At 39.3% G+C, this 27,268-nt stretch overlaps 1 protein-coding gene across 2 annotated transcripts in view; it reads right to left on the bottom strand.

The window, feature by feature from the left end:
* The window catches only part of LOC129764687 (DNA-binding protein D-ETS-3), a 200,112-nt gene that overhangs the window by 161,219 nt on the left and 11,625 nt on the right, over positions 1 to 27,268 (bottom strand). Inside the window, exon 1 of one of the 2 annotated variants that reach the window (XM_055764038.1) lies at positions 20,182 to 20,298. The exons of the other annotated variant lie outside the window; for it this stretch is intronic. Coding sequence (XP_055620013.1) covers positions 20,182 to 20,186 — 5 coding nt within the window. The 5' untranslated portion in view covers positions 20,187 to 20,298. Of the gene's footprint in view, positions 1 to 20,181; positions 20,299 to 27,268 lie in introns of those variants that run through there. 2 annotated transcript variants of the gene reach the window in all.

The raw sequence follows: 27,268 nt of genomic DNA on the forward strand, positions 1-27,268 counted from the left end.
AGTTCGAGTTGACTATCCAAGGTGTTAAGACATTATTTCCTCAAGTCCGAGTCACAAGTTTCCTGTCGAAGATCATTCCGACACGTGGTATCGGATTGCTGTTCCTGCTGCTGGTTGATTGCTGTTGCTGTTACTACTGCTGATTGTTTCCCGTTGCTGTCCTGCTGTCGGTGGATTGCTGCTGCTATTCCTGCGGTTGTTATCGCTTTCTCTGGTGCTGGGTTGAGAACGGTCACAACACCCTATCATTATGGGTATCACTTGAAAGGGCTTGACTAGTAGAACACAGTTATTTATGAAAATGCAAATCCAAGATGGCTGCCACTACCAAACGGTGGGCTACATATTTTCTCAAATCCCGATTAATATGGGTATCAAATGAAAGGGCTTGAATAGTTGATCACAGCAGATCATGAAAAATCAAAATCCAAGATGCCCACAATCACAAAATAGCAAATTACTTTTTTAAACGGTTTTATTTAGCTTGAACTGTTTGTATGTCTGTAGGGTTGTCCCAAATTAATAGAAATTTGATCACACCTTCATTAGTCTAGGGCATTGATAAGACTCATATGGCGTCAGCCTAACGGGGCCGGGAGTTCAATATTTCGACAATGTTTGCCTTACAACTATGTTAGTAATTTGTAACCGATTACTCGCGGTTGACTCGAGGTTAGTATTACAAGTGTTCTCATAATTGGGATGTTGCAGTCTTCAATGCTCTGTACGTGTGCCCGTCTAATATTTTGCGAAACTACCAATTTTCACTAAAAATCTTAGGATCACTATATCGGTTTGGCATGGAATGGCTGAATTGATAATTGAACTATTACCATAGAAAGGAAGCACGTTTAAATTGTTCCCCTTCTACAAAATCTCGTAATATTTCGTAATATTTTCGAACGTAATGATGTTCAGGAAATCGACAATGAATTTTTTGAATATGCGAAACCTAGATTTCACCGACTTCGAACGTAAACGAACCCGATGATGTGTTTTTTTTGGGTAAACTTTTGTCACTACAGGTTGGACTCAATTATCCGGGATTCGATTATCCGGAATTTTAGACTCGATTATCCGGAGTATTTTATTTTTGATTTTCGGAAATTTTGAATAATTTGTATAATAATTCTACATTGAATAGCTAATATGGGTATCAAAAGAAAGGGCTTGATTAGTAGAATGCAGTTATTTATGAAAAATGTAAATGCAAGATGGCGGCCACTACAAAATGGCGGATTGCATATTTTCTCAGAACTCCATCAATATGGGTATCAAATGAAAGGGTTTGACTAGTAGAACATAGTTATTCATGAAAATGCAAAAATGGCCGCCACCGCAAGATGGCGCCATATATATTTTTTCACAACCCCATCAATATGGATATCAAATGAAAGGGCTTGACTAGTAGAATACAGGTATTTATGAAAAATGCAAATCCAAGATGGCGGCTACTATAAAATGGCGGATTTCATATTTTCTCAGAACCCCATCAATATGGGTATCAAATGAAAGGGCTTGACTAGTAGAACACAATTAATTATGAAAAATGCAAATCCAAGATGGCGGCTACTATAAATTGGCGGATTTCATATTTTCTCAGAACCCCATCAATATGGGTATCAAATGAAAGGGTTCGACTAGTAGAACATAGTTATTTATGAAAATTCAAATCCAAAATGTCCACCACCACAAAATGGCGCCATATATATGTTTTCACAACCCCATCAATATGGGTATCAAATGAAAAGGCTTGACTAGTAGAACACAGTTATTTATGAAAAATGCCCAGAAATGTATCAAAAGAAAGTTCTCCACTAGTAGAAGTAGAACATAGCAGATAATGAAAAATCCAATTTAAAGATGACCGCAGTCCTCAAACAATTAATTACTTTTTGAATGGTTTCATTCAGCTTGACCTGTTTCTATGTACGTTTGAATGTTTGTTGTGTTGTCCCACATCAATAGAAAATTAACCCCGTTCCTGTTGAATGATTGATCTGAAATTTTAACCTACATTTAATTCTACTGTCATTATAAAACTGCGTATTCCATGATCCTGAAAAATTCAATTTGGCCGCCGCATTTGCTGAATGGCTTGATTTGGAGAATACACTACACTATGAACAACATAAATTTGAAAAGGTCGCCGCCACAAAATGGTCGACTATGTATTTTTTGCAATCCCCTCAATATTGGTATCAAATGAAATGCTTTGACTGATAGAATATAGTACAGATCGGACTCGATTATATATAGACTCGATTATATGTGATTCGATTATATACAAGACTCGATTATATTCAGTTTGGAAAAAAATATTTTTTTTATATTTCAAATATGGCTTATTTCATGAAGAAATGTAACCTTTCAACGTTAAGGTGAAGTTTAAGTGGCTATTACATGTACAGTGGGGTAATAATCGTGATTTTTGAAAATTTTGCTTGAATTTTCACCAGGAATTGTATATATCGATATTGCAGCCAAATTGAGAAAGATAGAAGTTGTGCGTCAAAGAACAAATTGGATAAAGGATAAAATTAATAATAACACATTAAAAATTATTAACTTTTAAGTGTTTCACTTCCAAAATGTTATTAAAATTCACTAACTTAGTTGTTCCAATACTATATCCTGCACTAAAATTTCTCATCTTTCAAATGAAAGCATCAGAATCGTCTTCCGTAGCGTACTTTTTTATGTAGGATTCGTTTATCCGGAGTGAAAAAAAAATCAATACTCCGGATAATCGAGTCCGACCTGTATAACAATAATTGACAATAATTTAGCTTTCCCCGAATGGAGAAAAAATATTGGAACATTTTTGATTCTGCCGCATTTCTCTGCACCGTTGAATGATTGTTTTCAGAATACAATTTGAACAAAACAAATCTAAGAAATAGAAAAGAAACAAAATCTGTGCGAGGAATTCTGGCTTCCAAATATTATGTAGACATGCATTAAGAACAGTCAGGATTATTGAGAATGACACAAAATGTAAAACAAAAGTATAATATTAAAATTAAATAATGATCACAAACAAGATTAGGAAAATAAAAAATGCTACGATACTTGCGTATTGAATCCAGCAAAAAGCATTTTTGATGAATTCATTTAATTTAAATATTTTTATTTTTATTTTATGAAATTTATATGTTTTCGCAATAAAGTTTGTTCTGGTGTTAATGTAATGGGGGGGGGGCGAAGTTCCCATCTGACGAGGATAAGGAAACGAGGTGGTCTCAACGTTGGCTTCAGAATAAATTTCATTACAAAAAAATAAATTCATAATGAAAATTACGCTCCAATGCTACATAGTTTACGTAAGTACCAATGCTACATACTGACACTGTCACTGTATATCCTAATTTTTATTTCTAATATTTACAAAAACAAGAGAATAATGAAAATATAAATTCTCCCAGTTTAATAAAAAAAATTCCAGCTTTTTTAAAAAATTTGGTTGGCATCGCATCCACATCCCTACCAACGATCGGTACATTTTACTACGTGATATCGGTAACTTTGACGATTGTTATTACTGGCAATCGAAAAGAAAATGTAAACATAACATTATTAATCCAATTGTCGAGCTGAAAATTGAGTTGAGTGGAACTACTTTTCTATATTGTTTTCTCCACAGAAGAAGATCGAATAAACCCACATTTACGACAGGTGAGTGACTTTTAACCCTTTTAGCCCAATTTATGTTCTTTAATCAACATTGATACATATTGAACAGCCAAACAATTATCCGTGCCCGTCTGCTGCGAGAGAATGCGAAGACATTACTTCAATACTGAGGAATCCGGGTACGTCGAGGCACAAAAACGAGCCCCGCTGAGTCCCAATTCCACCGCTATGCTGTCGGATTTCATCAAGGGCAACTTCATAAACGATTTGCCGACGATTGTAATCGGTGGTTCGATCAATTGGATGTTACCGGAATCGTCAAGACGAAGGTTCCGTTTCCACTGACGCTGCGCTCCAATTTAATGCTGTAACAGGGCATAGAGCTGGCCTCAGTTCACACTAAACCTACCAGAGTGGTCAAATGACCGCTTTCGAAATTTTAATCAAAATTTGTAAATTCCAGGTTTCCATTTAATGTGAAGTTACTGCACGACTTTTTCTATATTATAAAGCTACTTTATTTCTCAAACTCTATTTCTCTTCTTCTTTCGTTTTTCCTGATAATCATATGTATGATACCTTTACCTACCATGAGCGGTCATTTGACGCTGGAGAATATATGATTTTTTCTGAAGTTTTTTGTATTGAAACTGAAACTTCCTACTCATTTTACGTTTTTTTTAAGTCATACTTGAGTAATAAAGAGTTAAAAATAGAAAGTAATAAATTTAATAATCTTTTTAATAATTATTGATGGATTATCAAAATACAAATGCATAATTTTATTCCTAGCATGGCAAAAAAAGGATGTTGTTGGAAGAAATAAACGATCTCAACGAACTATGGTCTGAAATACACGAAGAAGAAAACTCTGAGAAACATAAGTTCGTAAAAATTAGAAAAAAGGTAAATATAAACCTGAGACTATTTCATATTATAACAACACTAAATATGGCGTCGATATAATAAACCAAACAGTCTAAAAAGTATAACACAAAATAAATACCTCAAAGATGGTCTGTCCATGTATTTTTTAACATGCTTGGATTTTATACAAGCAGACAATGAGATAAAACATATCGCCAATAGAATTTATATTTCAATTGCGGAGGAACTTGCCACCGAATACCAAGGTTTCCAGGAACAACGAATGAAAAGGTTGGAGAAAACTTAAGCAGGATCAAGTACAAATTCAGAGAGACGAAAAACCTGTCAAATTGGATGTTAGTAAAAGAGTAAAATAATTAACACATGTTCTACATGCAAAAAATATGTTTGTGGAGAGAAGGCGATCTGGCGTGGTGGTAACATCCATACCTCTCACGCTCAAGGTCACGAGTTCAGTTCTCACCGACATTCTTCCAAAAATGGAAGTAAAAGTGACGAATCAGCCAAAATGTGTTGAAAGTCACTATAATAGAGAAAAAAAAATGTTTGTGAAAAATGTTGAACGAATTTTCTAAACCCAAGAAAAATAATTATTTTATGATTATTACATGATAATTATTTTGTGTTTCATTGTCTATGCAAAATTATGTATTATTCATAATCAATTTAAGAAAACATAACGTTTATTCGAAAAGCGGTCACCGCCAGTGGTAGGAATCGGTGTATAAAAAATGATGGTAGGTTTAGTGTTAATGCCGCCTGAGTTTCGTTTGCTTAGTGGTATTTTCCGGATTTGTTAGGCTGATAAGTATCTACACGCCGGTCCTGGGAGAGAATAATGGTGAGAATTGTCTATCGCCTATCGTAGCTATTTGTAGTAATCATAGTGTATTTTTCCTAACTTGAAGCCGCGACTCAATCGATGCAGGATCAGATGTCGGGCACTGCAATAGCCATGTCATAAGTTAATTTGCAATGTAATGTTGTTAATATCGCATTTTACATAGTTCAATAAATGACTAAAACTGCATACAATGGTTTAATATATATTTACTAAATAAATCAATAACAAAACATACATGAAAGTTGGGTTAACACATTAAGGACCGCACGTTTTGGGTCACACTTGAACACTTCATTTGTTCGGATTCCACGAATGAGATCATTTCCTTCGGTGTGGATGAGACGAAGGCGACCCATCGGTAGGTCTTGCTAGATTCTTGGAAAACCAAGGATTTAACCATCATGTGTAGAAAACACGGGTGTCATGAAAAATATCGTGATCCAACCGCAACAGACGGAACTCGAAACACGAGAAAACTCGTGAGCGGTCCGGAATGTGTTAACATAACATGTTTAGAGTATATGTTAAACAAACGTTGGACCGACGGCTTATACTGGGTTATACTGGCCGGTGTGACATTTGTTTACCAATGTTATCGCGTAATATTAGGTTGGGGGAAAAGTTATCCATTATTTTTGGGTGAAATTCAAAACTTTTTTTAATATAGTTCGGATTGACGGATTTGGGTCAAATATGCATCGTTTTGTTGTAAAATTTGTTGTCTTTCCAAATGTAGCTTCATAATGTCTCTATCATAAAACTCTTGGTTCTTATTGGCGAAAAACTTTAGCGATAAATTTTAATAAACTTCTCTTGATTCCAATTTCAAATCGCTCAAGAAATTTTGCAATGCGAAAAAAGGTGGTAATCGCTTGATGCCAGGTCCAGATTATATGGTGGATGCACTAAAACATCCCAATCAAGCTTTCGGAATTGTGTGGCCTTGCGTTGTCCTGCTGGAACACGACACCCCTTCTGTTGGCCAATTCTGGACGTTTCTGTTCAATCGCTTGCTTCAAATGGTCCCTTTTTTGACAGTAGAGATCTGAGTTTAGTGTATTGCACTAAAAAAATAAAAAATAAATAAAAATAATAAAAAAAAATTAGGTTCTCAAATGGGGATCAACATAGGGTAGGAGCCTGCCTGTTGGTCTCAAATGTTCCTATCTCACGCCTCCACGAAGATCATATGACGACATTTTTAGATCGGGCGCGAACTGGAAACACACACCTGGTCTTGGCTCCGAGAACGGGTGTCGAAAGTGGCTAAGTGAGGGGGGGGCGAGCGAGTCAGAGCGCTATATCTCTCCCGGGGAAGGCCTCCCGGGTCATGGAGGCCTTGCCAACCCGCTGTCTCCCGGGCAAAGGAGATACACCCAGAAAATGGAGCTACGTTCACGAAGAGTAATTAGAATGCGATCACCCGAGGAGGGTCCCCGAACTGGAGCTGGTCCTGGAACGGGCGTAAGAGCGAGCGGCCAGCGGCTGGAGGGCGATGTGCAAGAGCGGGCCACCAGCCGGGTTCAACCCGAAGAGCTACCGCCACACGGAAACAGCAGCCATCGACATCACCCAAGAAACGCTGCGCCTACGAGACGTGTTGCGACTGCCAGACGACAGTCGTCCACACTTGTGGGTACCACTAGGCGCCGGATCATGTGGACACACGAAATGAATGAATTCGTGATCCGCGCCTATTACATCTGCACTGCTTTGGAGACGGACATGAGCGGTCGCCCTCGAATACTAACAATGTTTGAGGAAGCGTATCCAGAGTTCGTCGGGAGGCTTGATCAGAACGCGATGAACGCGAGGCGTAGAGCGATAGTACGCAACAACATGCTCTCCCAAACGCAAATCGACGAGATCAAGCAGCAGGTGCAGAGAGAAATAAGCTCCAGGAACAACAGAGCAAGCGATGTGTCGAGACGAATTCAGTACGGCTGAGCAATTCATTCGCGAGTGGGGCACGCGAATCAGCACCAGTGGAGGCCACAGTACTACAACCCCCTGAGCCGGAAGACCCACAGCCAGATCAACCACTACTACGCGATCTGGTCTTCCACTACGACGAGGCGATCTCACAGTTCCGCGACACAGACCCATTGTCGCGCCCCAGCATCCCGAAGTTGCAGCATTCCCGCAGGCTGACAAGTGCAGTAAAGCTCATGAACGAGCACGTTCTTCCGCTGCACTTGGTTGATGCTGAGAACATGGAGGAGCTGCAACTGAAAGTTTACTGTGCTGCTGTGGCGACCGCCAAAAGTTTAGGATACCGTATTAGGCCAAGAGGCGGACTGCTCCAACATCTCCGTGAAAGGCGTGAGCCTCCATGGCGAAGGAGATTGGAGCAACGGATCCTAAACAAGCGCTCCGCAATTGGAAGACTGATGGCGTACAAAAGAGGCAGCAGATCGGCGAAATTATGTCGCCAAGTTGCTGTGATCGTGCGACCTACTGAACTTCGCCAGCTGGGAGCTCACCAGCTGACGGAAAAACTCGACACACTGGTACAGCAATTGAGCGTCCTAACTAAACGGCTGAAACGTTACTCTGACTCTGCAAAGCGCCAGGAACAAAATCGAATGTTCAGAGATAACGAAAAAGCGTTCTACGACCACATTAGCGACGAGAAGCCCGACTACCGCGAAGGTTTGCCAGATATTAGCGATGTGACGAACTTCTGGGCTGGTATTTGGGAGACCCCAGTACAACATCGCGACGGGCAAATGTGGTTAAGACGGGAGGAGGAGAGTTGTGGTGAAATTGGAGAGATGCCAGCTATCATCGTCGAAGAGAACGATGTCCGCGAAGCCTCGCGGTACCTGAGGAACTGGGCAGCACCGGGCCCCGATGGTGTTCAGAACTTCTTGCACAAGAAGCTGACCGTCGCACATCAAAAGATAGCTGAGTGCTTCAACAAGGTGCTACGTGACCCACACAACCTCCCTGAATTCGCCACTCGTGGCGTCACATTCCTCCTCCCGAAAGACAGCAACACATTGAACCCATCAAAGTACAGGCCGATAACGTGCCTATCGAGTCTGTACAAGATATTAAGCAGTATCATAACCGCCAAAGTTTCTGCCCACTGCGAACAACACCATATCATCGCAGAAGAGCAGAAAGGATGCAGAAAAAATACGCATGGCTGCAAAGACCAGGCCATCATCGACGCAGCCATAGTCGGCCAGGCGGTTTATAACCAGCGGAACCTAAGCATGGCCTATATCGATTACAGGAAGGCTTATGACTCCATACCTCACTCGTTTCTCGTCCGGGTATTGGAGCTCTACAAAATTGATCCCGTCGTCGTTAGGTTCCTGCAGCATGCGATGAGGCAGTGGAGCACGTCTCTGCACCTTAGTGATGGGGAAAATGTGTTGCAGTCTAGAACGCTGCAGATAAAGAGGGGGATATTCCAAGGCGACTCTTTCAGCCCGCTTTGGTTTTGTCTGGCACTGAACCCCCTCAGTAGGACGCTCAATAGAAACGGTCATGGCTATAAAATAAGGTATGGCGACGGCGCCCACGAAGAAGTGACCCATACCTTTTACATGGACGATCTCAAGGTCTACGCTGATTCACGTCAGCGTCTAGATGTAGCTATCCGGGTTGTCGAAGACATAAGCAGGGACATCTGTATGGAGTTCGGCCTCGACAAGTGTCGCTGTGTCCACCTGCTGAAAGGACAACTTACCGAATCCGGAGGCTACGAGGTCTATGACGGCGAGTTTATAAGAGACATGGTTCGTGGCGAATCCTATAAATATCTTGGATTCCGACAGCTCACCGGGATTCGCCACTCCGACATCAAGACGGAGCTGCGAGACAAGTTCTTGAGTCGAGTGAACTGTGTCCTGAGGACTTTCCTCAACGCGGGGAACAAGGTACGCGCGATCAACACATTCGCGGTTCCCCTGCTGACCTTCAGTTTTGGTGTAGTCAAATGGAGCAAAACTGACCTAGAGGACCTTGAGAGGAGGATGAGCAAAGCATTCAAAGAGGCCGGAATGCACCATCCTCAATCGGCACTGGAGAGAGTTTCACTACCACGCAAAGAAGGGGGACTTGGAATCGTCGACATTTCTGCACTGTGTGTTGCCCAGGTACGACAACTGCGCGAGTACTTCGCAGAACGCGCCAACCAAAACGCGCTATACCGGGCTGTCTGCGCCGCTGACAGAGGATACAGCGCTCTGCACTTGGCGCAAGCGGAGTACCAACTAAACTGCAATCTGCAGACAGTGGAGGAGAAGATTGCAGCTTGGAAGCAGAAGGCAGTGCATGGTGCCCACCCCCATCAACTGGACCGGCCACACGTCGACAAGGCCGCATCTAATCTGTGGCTAACGCGTGGTGAACTCTCTTCAGTAGTAGAAGCCGACATGATAGCCATCCAGGACAGGATAATGCCGACGAGAAACTGCAGGCGGTACGTCTGGCATCAAGACGTTGATGACATTTGCCGGATGTGCCATCAACCAGGTGAAAACATAGAGCACATTATGGGAGGCTGTCCCGTTTTGGCCAACGCAGCCTACACCGAGCGCCACAACAACGTGGCCCGTATTGTTCATCGACAACTGGTGCTCCAATGTGCTCTACTGGAAGACAACGTACCAAACTACCGGTACCTGCCTGCACCTGTCCTGGAAAATGACCGTTTCAAGCTGTACTGGGATCGCACTGTTCTGACCGACCTCTCGATCCACCACAACCGGCCAGATATAATGGTTTACGACAAGAGCGACCGCAAAGTCACCATCATCGATGTCGCTATTCCACTGAACCAAAATCTGGAGGAGACCCACGGTCGCAAAATCTGCAAGTACCGACCATTGGCCGTGGAGCTCAAGGAACTGTGGGGGCTAAGGGAGGTCCCAAGAATTGTTCCAGTCGTTCTCTCTGGAACTGGAATTATCCCGAAGACACTTCTGGAAGCGCTAAAGGTGTTGAACATCGAGAAGGAATTGGCCGGCATCTAAAAGTCGGTCATCCTTAGCACCTGCGCGATTGTCCGACAATTCCTCGGTCAGGACTAAAACAGCACGAGCATGCAGATACGTGCATTCCGCAGAGCCTAGTCCCCCTTTGGCATTCAGAAGCCCGGGGGCAGGTGAAAATTCTGGCTAGGTTCGCCTAGTTAAGAAGTGAGATAAGTCTGCCAAAAAAAAAAAAAAAACTAAATTGCACGTATTTTACTGTTACAGTATCGGTACAATAAACATCATTCACAATTTCAGCGGCCTTGCTTGCGTTTTCGCTCTTATAAAAGAAAACCGTGTAAAATGTATCGAATTTTATCATTGTAGCTCTCCATTGTTACCCCCAGAGATGCCAACCTTCCTGATTTTTCAGGATATCCCAGACTTTTTGGCACACTCCCTGATATCCTGACAAACACTCAATTTTCCCTGATTTTTATAAAATTATCCTGATTTTTCCTGATTTTTTTCTTTTAACATGAATATTCTGGGAGTTTTGCTGGTTGTGTATGAGAACTGTCATAATATTCTACATTGAAAAGCTTCCCGGTTCGCGCTTCTATAATGCTTACTCTTCCTTTCGATTATACTTTGTCTGTTCGCATTTTCGAAGGTACAGTGTCGAAATTTTTTGAATTTTGAAATTAACGTGGAAGTATTATCATCTATAAGAATCATATGCCCAAAGGTTCTTACAATTCAATCTCAATAAAACGAAGATTAGAAACAGATTTGGAACGGAAACGATGAAAAGAACATTAGCGAACAAAAATGATGTACAGTTAAATAAAAACGATACAGGTTTCATTACATTTTCGCAGCAAATAACATCCAAGTATAACTATCGATGTACAAGAATTTTAGAAGTAAGAACGTGTAAGCATCTTTTTATTAAACTGTAATTATTTTTGAAAAATGTTTTATTTCTTGAAGAATATACATTAAATTGTTTGTAAAGCAAGCAATTGCAAGAATGACCCGTGAGACACGACAAATAAATTAGCAGATTCACTACATATTTTAAAATCTCCGTTCATGTGCATCAGTTGAACATGGTTACGTAAATCGTTACGACTTGTGTGTTTCATCTATCACTTTTTTTAAAGCAAATCGTGGCGGGTGATGAAAACGGGTCATTTTAAACAATCTGGCTGACCCGGTCTTCACCTGAAAAAAAAAATGATCTGGTTTAGGTGGTATTGGAGAGGAATTCTGTATTGTGAGCTTCTACCAATTAGCTTCCATAATTAGATAATGTTTAGAATTGTTAGGCTACCTGAAAGATTTCAGAACTTCCTTAATTGATTGCAGAATAACACTGTGCATATAAAATTCCAAAAATAATACTTTTGTTTTCTCAAAAATGGATACGAGCTTTCCGGACAACCCAATATGAGCTATCCTGATTTTCCCTGATTTTTTTTTCATTCTCCCTGATTTTCAAAAAAAAATAGTTGGCAACCCTGGTTACACCCTGTAACTCTCAACTGAATGAAACAAACAAAAAACAGCAGAAGATTTTTTTAGTGTGAAATCTCACCTTTACAACGAACCTAAACTTGAAATTGTATGATCGATATTACGTGAGATATTGATCATAAAATCCAGCTACCGAGAAAATAATGGATAACTTTTCCCTAACCTAATATATCAATTGCATTTTCACTCATAAAGAAACCCAATAATTGATTTCCCTCGTCCGTATAATAATGTACCAACTTCAGACACCGGACAACCCCTCGATTGTTTAAGTTTTTGACATTTTGACTGTTTTTAAACAAATGCATTTGTATACATGATCTCATTTGATACAGTTGATGGATGCAATAAAGATGCGAGTAAAGATGTGATCTTGGCACTAGGCGACTACAACCTCCCGTTTCTGAGTTGGGTCTTCGACGAGGACATGAACATGAACTATTTAGCATCTAACGCATCTACGGAACAGGAACTGACACTTACTGAACCGATGTTAAGTTTGGGATTATCTCAAGCAAATTCGCTTCCAAACTCGAACCGCAGACTTCTCGATTTGGCGACCATAAGCGAACCGAACATTGCGAACCTTGACTGCGGTCCCGTTATTGGCAGCCGATGAACATCACAAGCCCTTTGTTTTAAACACCGTTTGGGAAAAGGCTTCCATAGTACCAATTCACAAAGCGGGTAATCGGAATCACGTGAAGAACTACCGTGGAATATCGCTTCTCTGCTGCATCAGTAAAGTCTCCGAAAAGTTAGTCCACAACGCTTTGTACAATGTGGTGCATCCACTCATATCGGAGTTCCAGTAAGGTTTCGTCCAGCATCGTTCCACAACAACGAATCTGCTTTACTACACAAATACATTGTTTCGTGAAGTTGAAGCCCGTCGGCAGGTCGACTTCATCTACGTCGATTTTACAAAAGCATTCGACACCGTGCCGCACATGTATGCATGCAAAAATTTCAGCGCTATAGAATTCCCAAGTTGGTTGGTTGATTGGATCTTTTCCTACTTGTCCTTGTCCGGTCGCCAATCCTTCGTGTCGATCAGCTCAGCACACTCAGCAGTCTTCTCAATTACTTCAGAGGTTCCGCAAGGAAGCGTGCTCGAGCCAATGCTGTTTGTTCTGTTCGTCAACGATCTGTGCCCCCGTATTTCATCATACAAACAAATGTTCGCTGATGACCTGAAAATGTATCGAGTAGTCAGGACAATGCTCGACTACCTCATACTTCAAAAAGACATTGACAAATTGTGTTATTGTGGTGCAACGTAAACGGCATGAGAGTAAACGTGGAAAAATGCAATGTGATTTCATTCACCCGTAGGATCGCCGCCGTAAAACATCAGTACCACTTTGGGTCTGTGCCACTTTATACAATGTGCGATCTTGGAGTTACTATTGACTCCAAGTTGAGATTCAACGAACACGTTGCGGTTATCTCGGTACTTGGATTTATACGACGCTCTACCTGGCAGTTCACCGACATCTACGCCCAAAAAACTTTGTTTTGCGCTTTAGTCCGAAGCATCCTGGAATACGCTGCACCTGTATAGGCACCTTACCACACATCGCTGATCATCAGAAACGAACATATTCAGAAGTGTTTTATTCGATTTGCCTTGCGGAATCTCCCGTGGAACGACCCTTGTAACCTGCCTGATTACTCCGCACGCTGCATGTTGATCGGTATGGAAACACTACGTGCGAGGCGTACTCTCACACTGCAACTGATGGTCTTCGACCTGCTGCGCAACAACATTGAATGTCCGCAACTCTTAGAAAATGTTCCTAGATCCACACTGTCCCTTCACGGCAGTCAAGATCCACACTGCTCATCTCTCTACCTGCACACCGGACCGGTTATGGCTTCAACAATCCATTGGACCTACGATCATTCAATGAAATCAGTGCAAAGGGCCTGGCCGGGTAAGGAAGTAAAAAGTGCCCCCAAACCAAATCACTAGCCGTATGGCAAATATTGTAAAGGATATTAAATAAGAAATTTTGGCGGTTTATTTGAACCCCTATCTGGTTTGACGTAGGATCTATAGTGAAAAACGTACTTTTCGTTAATTTCACGCCATCCTCAAAAGATCCGAGATAAAAATTTGAAAAAAATACTGAATGTGCATCTTACTACGATGTATCAAAAAAAATTATCAAAAAAAAATTTCATCAAAAATTTTAGTACTAAAAAAAATAATGAAATCTTGAAAATTTTTTTTTTGGGATTTAGAGATTCAGTACTACTCTAATTCATATTTTAATGTGTTTCTACGGCTTTTCTAGATATGTGTGATTTTTTTCAGATTTTTTTCAGTGTTGCGCGGTATCAAAAAATTTTTTTTTTATGTTTCCAAAGAGTGGTTAGGTAAGGGAGTAAAAAGTGCCCCCAAACCAAATCACTAGCTGTATGGCAAATATTGTAAAGGATGTTAAATAAGAAATTTTGGTGGTTTATTTGAACCCCTATGTGGTTTGACGTAGGATCTATAGTGAAAAACGTACTTTTTCGTTTATTTCACGCCATCCTCAATAGATCTGAGATAAAAATTTGAAAAAAATACTGAATGTACATCCTACCATGGTGTATCAAGAAAAATTATCAAAAAAAATTTCATCAAAAATTTTTGTACTAAAAAAATATTAAAATTTTGAAAATTTTTTTTTTGGATTTAGAGATTCAGTACTACTCTAATTCATATTCAAATGTACTCTTACGGCTTTTCTAGATTTATAAATATCTTCAAACTGTTTTTTTTTTCAAATATCTAATACTAAAAATAAAATGAAAAAAAATACACAGTACAAAAAAATGTTATAGATTTTCTGGCATTTCGAAATTTTGAAAAAAAAAATATAACTTTGAGACCCACTCCTGCTCAAATTTTTATTTAAATGCGTTCGTATGTGTCTTTTTTCTACATGTGGCGTAATTTTTCCTGAATTTTTAAGAGCATTGTGTGACACAAAATAATTTTCTTCATCGTCTGCATTATTATTTTTATTTTTTTGAAATCGATTATTTTATTGTATTCGTGGTTTTCAATTGAAAGATTAAAATAAAAAAACAAATCGAATTTGTGGTCTCAAAGTTATATTTTTTTTCAAAATTTCGAAATGCCAGAAAATCTATAACATTTTTTTGTACTGTGTATTTTTCTTTTTTATTATTTTATTTTTATTATTAGATATTTAAAAAAAAACAGCTTGACGATATTTATCAATCTAGAAAAGCCGTAAGAGCACATTTAAATATGAATTAGAGTAGTATTGAATCTCTAAATCCCAAAAAAAAATTTTCAAATTTTCATAATTTTTTTTTAATACTAAAATTTTTGATGAATTATTTTTTTGATAATTTTTCTTGATACACCGTGGTAAGATGCACATTCAGTATTTTTTTCAAATTTTTATCTCGGATCTATTGAGGATGGCGTGAAATGCACGAAAAAGTACGTTTGTCACTATAGATCCTACGTCAAACCACATAGGGGTTCAAATAAACCGCCAAAATTTCTTATTTAATATCCTTTACAATATTTGCCATACAGCTAGTGATTTGGTTTGGGGGCACTTTTTACTCCCTTACCTAACCACTCTTTGGAAACATAAAAAAAAAATTTTTTGATACCGCGCAACACTGAAAAAAATCTGAAAAAAATCACACATATCTAGAAAAGCCGTAGAAACACATTAAAATATGAATTAGAGTAGTACTGAATCTCTAAATCCCAAAAAAAAAATTTTCAAGATTTCATTATTTTTTTTAGTACTAAAATTTTTGATGAAATTTTTTTTTGATAATTTTTTTTGATACATCGTAGTAAGATGCACATTCAGTATTTTTTTCAAATTTTTATCTCGGATCTTTTGAGGATGGCGTGAAATTAACGAAAAGTACGTTTTTCACTATAGATCCTACGTCAAACCACATAGGGGTTCAAATAAACCACCAAAATTTCTTATTTAATATCCTTTACTATATTTGCCATACAGCTAGTGATTTGGTTTGGGGGCACTTTTTACTCCCTTACCCGGCCAGGCCCTTTTGACTTTATGACTAGCAAACCTACTTTAGAAAATAGTATTAGGATTATTAGATAGAGTAATCTGTGCGAGTTTTATCGAAGACGAAACAATAATAAATAAACAATAAACAATATACTGGATTTCGGAAGCAATCCAGTAGTGCATCCGGAAATTGGTGGTTCGTGATGTGTAAAACGGCGGAAAGCACAGGGCTGTCGCTATGAAGTATAGTATCAGCAAGACAGCAAGGTTGGGAAAGTTTTTCTGAAACTAAAATAGTTCGCATCAATCGTGGAACACCATGACAGAGGCAGGAAGTGCGGAACGAATGCGAGAATGGACACCAAGATCATGCGCGAAGTCAAGAAGAACCCGAAGGTAACGAAATCCTGGAAACCCTTCAGGAAACAGTTTTCGGTTGAACTGTTTGTCGTCGTCTCATATCACGGGGGTCAAACAGCAAAGTTGCTCGGAAGCGACCATTTATCAGCAAGGCACGGCTTAGTTTTGCTAAGAATCATGTTGATAAGCCCCTAGAGTTCTGGAAAACGGTTCTCCGCACGAACGAGTCAAAAATTCGAGCTGTTTAAAAGAAAGCGTTTGCCTTTAGAAACGCCCTATCCAAGGCACAGTGACCCATGGAGAAGAAAATGTGATATTCTGGGGTGTTTTTTCGCAGCGTAGAGTGCGAAGCCTCGTGAAAATCGAAGGAATAATGACGACCAATTTCTATATCAACATATTGCAGGACAATCTGAAATTTCATTGATACAGACGTGCCTTGAAGATAAGTTCATATCTCAGCAGGACAACGGTCCAGAGCATACCCCCCCCCCCCCCCCAGAAGACCAAGTCATTCTTTCGGTCTTGTCGGATCAAACCGCTTGAATGGCCTCCACAAAGTCCGGACCCCAGCCCCATCGAAGATTTGAGGACGATTCTCGATACCAGAGTTGATAAAACACTAGATAAACCACCATAAAACACCAATAACAATAATTATTTTGAAGCCTTGTAGTGTGCCGAGATCAATCGCACCTAAAGAATCTGGTAAAAAACACGCCGAAGCGCCTGCAGCAGGTACTGAAGGCCAAAGGAGGACACATTAATTATCAAAATGCTTTTCTTTCACTTTGATTTATCTGTCTAGAGCCAAACTGAAGGAAGCATGATTTTGTCAGTATTTTTAATACAAATTGTTTTCTTCAAGTAAAACTATAAAATATAAAATATAAAAAAAATTATAGGAGGTTGTGTTCAAGACACGACCGCATTGTTGACGTAGAACTACGCTGTAGTTTAATTCAAGTCGCTTGTTTATAACTGCGGTTATTATTTTAGAATGCTTCGAAAATTTTGAAATAAACATTCTACCAGTTTGGCTCTGAACTGAAATGTTTTTTTTATTGTAGGATCATTTGACGATAATTATTTGATGATTAATTCTTGTATTCGCAGAACAATACATGGTCGAGATAAGCGCAGCTGTCATCCTTAGTGGAGAAAGTTTTGCTACTGGCAAGCGAATCCAAATCACATACAAAATTCCAGAACGGCATTCACTTTCTTGGTGACTAAATAAGCGAAATAAACTCTATCTGCACGCGAACCCAAATAAATTAATGATTTATTATAACGTATTGAATAACTTGATATTCCTCAAATAATTTTTTGGTGCACAACCTCAGCACCTGCTTCACTATAGCGTCAGTTCAATGCATTGATGCAATGTCAAAGGCACCAACCCTTTAGCCTTTATGACGACAGAAAACGAACAATGTTAACTGCTTGGCAAAAGACTGAATATTTGCCTCAGCAGGGATTCATTACTAATACCCTAGCGTAAATAATTCCCTCCCACTATCTCCCCTCCTTGTTTATGGGGTTTCAGCGTAGCGAAGATGCACGAAGATGTACGTACAGATGCAGAAGACGTACGGGTTATGAAGCACGCACGTACGCACACAAATATCCATATATCGATGGCTTGAATCAACTAAATATACACACACTTATCTCTGTTTTGCATTCTTCTCTACAGAACCAACCTTCGTTTCGAACTGAGTCCGCAGCTCAGTCCGAAACGAAGACATGTGATGGCACAAAACAAGGAAGAACAAGCGAAGTTCATTGTTTCGTATCTAGAACGATACTGAAAGTTTGCCTTTCCTCCCTTTCCTTGCTGAATTTAAGAGACTTTAAACATCTTCAGTTCATTCGTCTGGCCCTTGGAAAACTTTACTCTTTCCTCATATTACTCCTCCACCCCCATTGCCTTGAGAAAACCATTCGATACCTCGCCGTCCAGCTCGCCCAGCAACGATGTTGTCCAGTAGGTGTCGTCACGAAGAATGAAGTTTGCCTCAGCGAGATCCACTGTTTGTATGGTTGGTTCTTTGTTTTTAAGAGACTTTAAACTTTGCAGTTCATTCACCTCCCACTGTTTATACTCTAGGCAAATACTCCCCTTCGTTCTTCTTCTTTTCCTTTGTTCACGGAGACTTTACATCTTGCGATTTCCCCTTCGTTGCTCGTTATTGACAGCTCTGTTCGGGAAAGCACACAAATGGACAGAACAAATATATGAGGAAATGAGAATGCTTCCAATTTTCATCATGGATGGGATTGGATTGTATGGGATTGTAATGTATAGCATATCAAACAAATCTTAGTGTAATTCCGATTCGTTTGGTATGTGAATCGCCACAATCCGTTCACGGCAAAAATAGTTATTAACGATAACTTTATTTCATAAAAACGTGACCTGTTTTCTGATTTGGCACCCTTAATGAAAGACGTAGTTCTACGTCAAAAATTAGATATCAGAAGACTGTTTGTGTGTTTACTTCAATTTGAACCAAATCATAATTTAGAAATGAGAGATGGACACTAAATTTTGTCTATCAGTGTGATTGTTTGTGACAAGCATGGTAGAATAATTTTGAGGACTTCTTAATTTGGCACATTTATTTGTTTTTTTATTACTATTGCCATTTCATAAATTATGTCATCGTGATAATCGCATGGTGAAAAGCCTCATCCAATTGTTAGTATGAGCAACACAAGTTCATGAAACAATAATCATTATTTATGCTGCCATTTACATTAATTTAACTCTTTTATCAGCGTTCAGCACAGAAAGCCTGTCCATTTGTATCCTCCCGAAAACCCATTCATTGTCCCTTTCGGCCTAGCTGAAGGTGTTTCATTTATCATTGACGCGCACATCTCGGGCTATGGATAATACAGTTTATGTCTCGTTATTGATGTACAATTTCACTGAATGGTGGTGTTATCTCATTCTCTCCACCTGCTAACACCCGTTCCTTCCCCTCCTCCACCTCAGAACGAGTTATTTGTATGAAATGGCATTGAAACAAAGGCGGTTAATGAAATGAATCCTCCGTTCGATGCACGCATACGTTTAGTTTACGTTGAGTAGGGATGCTAAAATAAGTTGTTTTGGGATGTAGCAAAGATTTGCAGGAAAGTCTATGAATGAGTATACGACCTCTAGTAACAAGTGAAGAATACGCTTTCTAGCACCGGATACGATACATTCCACAATATATTATGTTGTTAGTATGTCTCAATATGTCAAATGATTAGTTTATTGCATCTGCTATTACAACATTAGAAAAGATGAAGCTTCAATAATAGTGGAATCAAAAAGTTATAATATGTCACTTTTTCTATAGGAAATCACAATCACATACATTGATATGGTTCAATGAACGACATAATCAAGCAAGTGAGCAAGTTTTCCTAGTGACCATCCCTAATATGATCATGTCACCAATCGTTCATACTCCGATTCCGACAAGCGTTTGTAGTATGGTACATAATGGTATAGGAATAATAGAATACGCATATCCGAAAACCGGAAGTGTCTTGCAAAGAGACCTTAGCGAACGATTCGAGTGTACAGAAAGTCGGAAGGTCTGACTGTATGCATGAGAAGGTTTCAGAAATTATGTGTATACAACTATGGATGGCTTCTCGTTGCCCCTTTCAAAATGACGATGGGGGTAAACGAGGGTGCGCTGATCGAGATATTTATAAGCGTAAATCAAACGTTGTACTTCCGGTAGATATTAATATTCATGTAGATTACAAACCGACCGACGGGCTTTTGTGTGAAGACACCCTGAAGAGCTACATTTTAACTCACGTGTCTGTAATATTTCACGAGCCGATATCGTTTGTATATTTTGGAACTAGAACTTTTTCCGAGCCAATTGAGTGCGTTTGCATGTTTGAAGAAACTAAAGAAAGTTCATCGAATTTCACCTTTACACATACACACCTCATTTTGCCGGCACCAATGATAACACTAATACAACTATGTTTACGGAACCGACACTAAAATCAATTGTAAACCGCAATTTACGACGGATAGCACACACGACCGACTAAACAAAACTAAACCATCAACAAGTGGCTGATTTGCGAGCACGGGGCATTGGTGACCTGGAACAAATATGATGCGAAAAAAAGTATGGCCTATACAATTGAACGCTTCCGGCACCGGACATAAAACGAATTTCAAGTACAGACGCATTCCCACTGCCCCCTCAAGCTAGGGCTCGTCATTTAGATATTAGTTTCGGTTCAATGTAACTCCCCCATCACCCACCCCCACGTTTGAATATGAGAGTGTATTTAAACCGTTTTGTTGGGTCAAATCTGTGATGAGAAGGTAAGCGAATGTGTACCGTGTGGTTTACTAATGACTGACAAATAGCTGTTGCTGCATGTTTTACGCATCGCTTCTACAAATGTTTGAACTGTTTCTTAGTTCTGTTTGTCCATCAGTTTGAAGCGCACAAAGTTATATTTTCAGTATGCGGGACAGCGTTCGCTCAAAAGCCAATAGAAATTTATGGCATCAATAATGTCAGTAAATACTCTGCGATTATACGTGTCAAGGTACGGCAATACGTTATGGGGTATTACAACCAATTGACCATTTTACGTAAGACAGATTATCGCAGGTATCACGAAAACAAAATTAGTATTGATTACAGTATTTGTATAAATATCAGTTCTGTATCTAATATCCAGAAGCATCCAATATATGTTTCATGAGTCGTCAATCAAGTGGAATATAATTAATATGTTGTTATTATTATTCATTTCGTCTGTTGTCATACTATATTTGGACGAGGAAAAGTCAAAGTGGCGTAACCCAGTAGTAGTAGTCGAGCAAAGGAACATCGTGAGTCTGCTACACAAGAATATCCGAACTTTCTATTTCACCCAACAGCACTTTTGCTGCAAAATTGCATGGCTCACCTTTCTGACCACGTGTTTGAAGGCATATTGAACGATAGCAAGCCTCGTATGATGGAAGATTCACGGGATCGCTCCACGGAAGATGACGAAGGGCATAACGGATGAATTTTCTTTCAATGGATTCAGTTCTCGCAATCTCGATCGTAATAACTCACTCGTGGAATAATGCTTTCGAACTGGTTGGATCACGAAATTCATCGGATATTTTGAGAAATTTTTGGTATAAATTATTGGATTATCATGTTCGAGTGACACGGTTAGAACGTCAAAGCAGAGTCAACAACGACGCCAAATTTTACGAAAAACGCCGAGAACCCACGGAAAAGTATGCTCAAAGCCGTGCGATACACAACGTTCGAAATGATCTAGTACTTTCCAACAGGTTAGGAGATGTTGAAAAACTCGTAACAACGATACCTTGATCGTTATACCTTCATTGCAGATGAGACCTCGGTACACACGAACAAGACGGATTGTATGGCCAATTCTCCCTAAGTGAGAACAAAGCATGAGTGGCCTAAAAAGCTTTGGTAAAAGCATGCTTCATGCTTCGGGCCAATTGGCATTATTATTGCAAAAGGAGGCCATATCGAATAATTGAATCGTTCGTTTGAGAAACCCCATAAGTCCAAGTCCCGTTCCGACACAGGCCAATTTCCTATTTCTCTATTTCTCACTGTCCTTGATTAATGACTACCCTGACAGAGCGTGCTCTGTGTTGTTTCTATGATTGTGTACCTGGAGGTCAGTCTCAACGTAGGGATCATAACTTCTTCCATCTGACGCACTTGCGAAAAAACGACAAAAAACTGTTTTTTTTTTTCAAATTTTGACCTGGTCCTCCAAATTGTTGGTATGAGGTTCGATTATTAGACCCAAAATATATTATTTGGGACCACTACTTCATCAATATTTCAAGTTAAACTCAAAATATAATGCTTCAAGATTAGTTAGTCAAGGACTTAGGTTTTTAACCGAATTAAAATTATAAGTAAGTTAACAGCCCTTCCACCAACAGCTGTCATATGGTTTGAAATCTCCTGGTCGTTTATTACTTACGAAAACAACCCAGTGCGCTTTTTCATACACGTCTCGAAACTTTTGAGCTAGAAGTTGTAAGTATTCCCCTAATTTCTTTGTGAACGATTTAGAAATTTAAGTACACCACCTCAGTTAGTAACTAATATGAAATGAAAAAAACGTGCATACAACGGGGAAATAAAGATCCATGTATTAGATAAAATTATGATTTGTCTTCGGGTAGTGGTGGGGCACATTCGGACATCGTTCACAGGGCACATTCGGACACTGTTTAATACCTCATAAAACCTCATGTTTACTAACAAACATCAATTTATTCTGTTTCTCAGACCTGTTGATGGTTCGAAGCTACAAAAAGAAAACCGATAGAACCAGCATCAACGAAGATAAGATGGAAAGAGCTACCGAACTAGATTCGAATAGAACGTTTTCATGATTCTAACTCACAGGTGGTCTAAATGGGTCCATTGTCTTTGCCAATTTTCCAACTAACGGTTGCATAAAGGGAAAACTGTTTCTCAATTTTCTGGAACATTTGAAAAAGGTAGCAAAAAGCAACGTAAACAAATCAATTTAAAAAAATCAAAAATCAATCAAAAAGTCATTGCACTTTGGAAACAATTAAATAAAGGGTGTGTCACATCAAATTGCATCACGGAAAAAAACGCTGTAGAAATTTAAAAGAAATCAGATAAGAGTGTATAGATCACGTTGGCCATGCTTCACTGTCAATTTTTCGTAAATTTGGAAAAATGTCGTCGAACGAAAAAGAGCGTCGTGAATTAATCCTGTGCACTCATTTCGAGAATCCGGAGTTGTCACATCGGGACATCGGTAAGATGCTGGGAATCGTCCAATCTACGGTCAGCAGAGTGCTAAAACGATACTTCGAGAACCTAACCATCGACCGGAAGGTGAAGAACGGCAAAAATGGATGCTCCGTCAGTGAAAAAGATCACAAGCGCAAAGTTAAGCAGTTTAGACGTGATCCAAGAAGTTCGGTCCGGGATGTCGCCAATAAGCTGAATTTGTCAAGTTCATTCGTCCAGCGGACCAAGCAGCGGGAGGGCCTGCGTACATACAAGGTTCAGAAGGCTCCTAACCGCGACGAAAGGCAAAACATGGTGGGAAGACGCGAGCCCGGAAGCTATACACCGAAATGCTGACGAAGCCGCATTGCCTGGTAATGGACGACGAACCCTACGTCAAAGCGGACTTTCGTCAGCTGCCGGGCCTGTTGTTCTTCTCCGCAGAGGACAAATTCAACGTTCCGGAGGAGATTCGCAAGCAGAAACTATCCAAGTTTGCCAAAAAGTACATGGTGTGGCAAGCGATCTGCTCTTGCGGAAAGCGGAGCGCCCCCTTCGTGATGACCGGCACGGTAAACGGGCAGGTTTACCTTAAGGAGTGCCTACAGAAGCGCTTACTACCACTATTGAAGCAGCACGAAGGCCCGACCATCTTCTGGCCGGATCTCGCTTCGTGCCACTATTCAAAGGACGTGTTGGAGTGGTACGAAGCCAACGGGGTCACCTTCGTGCCAAAGGAAATGAACCCGCCCAACGCGCCGGAGCTTCGCCCAATAGAGAAATATTGGGCGATTATGAAGCAGTCCCTCCGGAAGAACCCAAAAGTTGTCAAATCGGAGGCGGACTTCAAGAGAAAATGGATTTCTGTTCAAAAAAAAAACTACAACCTGACGTTGTACAGAACCTTATGGACGGGGTAAAGAGGAAGGTGCGAGCATACGGGCTCGGGCTCGAAGTATGAATAAAAAGAAAATGCCAAAAGTTGTTTAATAGTTTTTATTTTACTGTCTACAATTTTCAAAAGGATCGGTCTACTGGGAGAATTTCTACAGCGTTTTTTCCGTGATGCAATTTGATGTGACACACCCTTTATTGCCGAGAAAATTGCACAATCCATGTATCTTTTCCACCTTATGTCACAAATCGCTTACAACCGCTGGATGTTTCAGTTATGGGCCTTTTCAAGCAAAAGCTCTCAGTTTAGGAAAACTATTTCTATACACTACCTTTCAGGTCTAGTTGCATCGGCTTATAATGCTTCTTTCAATCTAAGTAATATCCTAGCTGGATTCAAAATGACAGGTTGCTATCCATTCTCAAGAAAGGTTTTTTCGGACAAGGATTTTGAATGCTCAAATGATTTCACCTACTGAAATGAAATCATTTGAGCATTTTCCAGAAACTTCACCGCGATAAACTACCACTCGGAAACAGAAGAAAGCAAAATCGCGATTTTTTACTGACTCTCATAGCAAGCATGTTCCTTTCAGACAAATACTGATAAACAGAGAAATGCAGAATATGCTGGAGAAAAGAAAAAACGGAAGTAATTGTTGACAAAAATTAAATTATTAATTTTTTTTCGTTGTCCGTAAGTGCCCCAGGACTGTCCGAAACTGCCCCACATTCGGATAAAAAGACAATTTTCAAAAATTCGAATGAACCATTCGTAATCGCATCAACGCACACCTCTAACACGCTCATATGATACATGGATGTCCAAATGACAACAAGCATGAATTCAGGATTTTTTTTAAGTTTACAAAAAATATTAAAAATCAAGAAAAAGTGTTAATGTTCATAATGCTCATACCAAGTAGGATTGAGGCTGTTTTTGAGTTATAGGGAGTAGGGATGAGTAAGGGGGGTCGGATAAGTATTATTTGTTTGATTCTTAATAGGGGAAAGACGGACACCCCTGTATAATTGATAAATTACATTTTTATTCTAAATTTTAATGAGGTACAAACTTGCAATATAGTATATAAATACCTTTGACACTTACTGTGTACACCTAGTTGGCTTTCTGTTAAAATCTATATGAATAAAAATGATTTGGTGTCCGTTCCTCACGATTTAACTCAAGAACGGAGCAACGGATTTGAACATTCAGTATCAGGATTGAAGTGTATCAGTCTGCGTCAGGTTTATACGCTAAAAAATCATGAAATCAAAAATATATAAATAAAAATGATTTGGTGTCCGTTCCTCACGATTTAACTCAAGAACGGATCATCGGATTTCTTGACATTTACACCTGACGCAGACTGAGACACATCAATCTTGATACTGACTGTTCAATCAGTATCAAGATTGATGTGTCTCAGTCTGCGTCAGGTGTAAATGTCAAGAAAGAAATTATATGAAATTATATGTGCGCGAATATAGATCGCGCACAGAAGAATAATTTTCGGGGAACGTGAGTGTTCAAAATAATCTAAATCAGAAAAGCAATTGCGGGCGGGACGAAGTTCGCCAGGTCAGCTAGTTGTAAATAACAACAAAAAAGTAATCTACAAAGAGCAGCTCGATGTAAATATTCGTCTGAAGAAAATAAGGTTCTCATTGTTATGGAGTATTTTTATGGGGTATTTTTCGTTACGTGAATGTTTTACCATCACTTCTCTTCAAGTTTATCGAATCAGCGATGAAGTTTTCTCATTTTTACTCCAGAAATATTGATAAAAATAAAATACTAATCAAGTCGGGTAAGATGGACACTCCACCGACAAAAGACAAACATTTTGTTTTGAAAACAATTTGATTATCTCCTCCTTCTTTTATTAACAGATGCCCACTATCTACGTTTGCAAGTGCAACCACATATCATGGACGAATCAGCAGAGCGGTTTTTGAAACGTAATCCGAATTTGTCATTCCGAATGTCGGAAGCTATTTTATACATGAAAAAATAAGAATAATTACAAGCCCTTCTAGGTGATTTTAGTCTAGTCTTTTCGCTAGATCATTTTAAGGCATATTTGAAGACCTCCAGAACTTATCGAGTACATAAACATGAATTTTCGGTTAGTGTCCATCTTTTCCACCCCAGGTGTCCATCTTTCCCGCCAAGTGTCCGTCTTTCCCAACTCATCTTATTATTTCAAAGATACCGGACACATTCATTTTTCGAAATTCCTGCCTCAATGACAAATTTTGTTATGAAAGAGACCTAGACCATCAATTTGTGGTGAGAAAGCTATATATTTTTTGTGAAATTCCCGAAAAAAATCAACTTTTACTTAGGGTGTCCGTCTATACCACCTTTCCCCTACATTAGGAATATGAAAATACGTTATGGAGGAAGATCGAGGATATTTTAAAATACTTTTTGCGTTACATAATATATGAGAAGTACATAGTACTACGGAGCTAGGAGGAGCACATCTAGGCTTAGTGTTCTTCGTGCACTTCAAGGTCCGCTTTGTATCCTGCTGCCCACCGAACACATTCACAGAAGACATTCCGATTAAGTTGAGTTGCGCATGCTTTTTACGGCATCGGTGAACAATGAATAAAATTATATATCTATCGCAGTGCCGCCCGTGGTGATAATTAGAAACGTGGACTTATAGGGTTTCTCAAACAAACAAATATTTGCATCCCCGATTTAAGGTGGTTCGTAGAACTTACTTTTTCTGAACGGAATCATATTATTCAATCCGCCTGTTTATCACTTCGGATGTTATTTTAGAATGCATTGAAATTTTTCAAATAACTTTTTAATTATTTAGTTATTTAGTTATATTTACTACTTTAGCAGTAAGAAAAATTTAAAATAGTCTTCGGGCCTGGTAAACATATAAAGAATAGTCAGAGTCATTGTCGCTCGTGATAGAAAGCTCAATGTAATCAACGCGAATTAACTTCTCGCTACAAAAACAAATATCTTCGCTCCGTCTTTAGAGGAAATGGGGGGAATTTGGACCCCCTAAGAAAATCACATAATATTTCCAAACCAATACGGTCTAAATAAAAAACGACACATTGTACACTGAGCTACACTTGCTTTCTCCCAATCAATAATGTTCAATAATATCAAGCTTCAAATTACCAAATATATCATAAAACAAAAGAGATGATTTTTGGACATTAAAATTTGACCCGGGTTGATTTGGACCGTCTGTGGGGTGAATTGGTCCAGTGTGTGTTTCATCGAAAAAAAACATACTTTTGTTTATGGAAAGTATTTTGTGATAATGTTACAATCAGTAACAGTGTTCTGGTATCGATACCAGGTATCTTGGC

This window comes from Toxorhynchites rutilus, chromosome 2 (genome assembly GCF_029784135.1).
Source record: "Toxorhynchites rutilus septentrionalis strain SRP chromosome 2, ASM2978413v1, whole genome shotgun sequence".
NCBI classification, from domain to species: domain Eukaryota; kingdom Metazoa; phylum Arthropoda; class Insecta; order Diptera; family Culicidae; genus Toxorhynchites; species Toxorhynchites rutilus.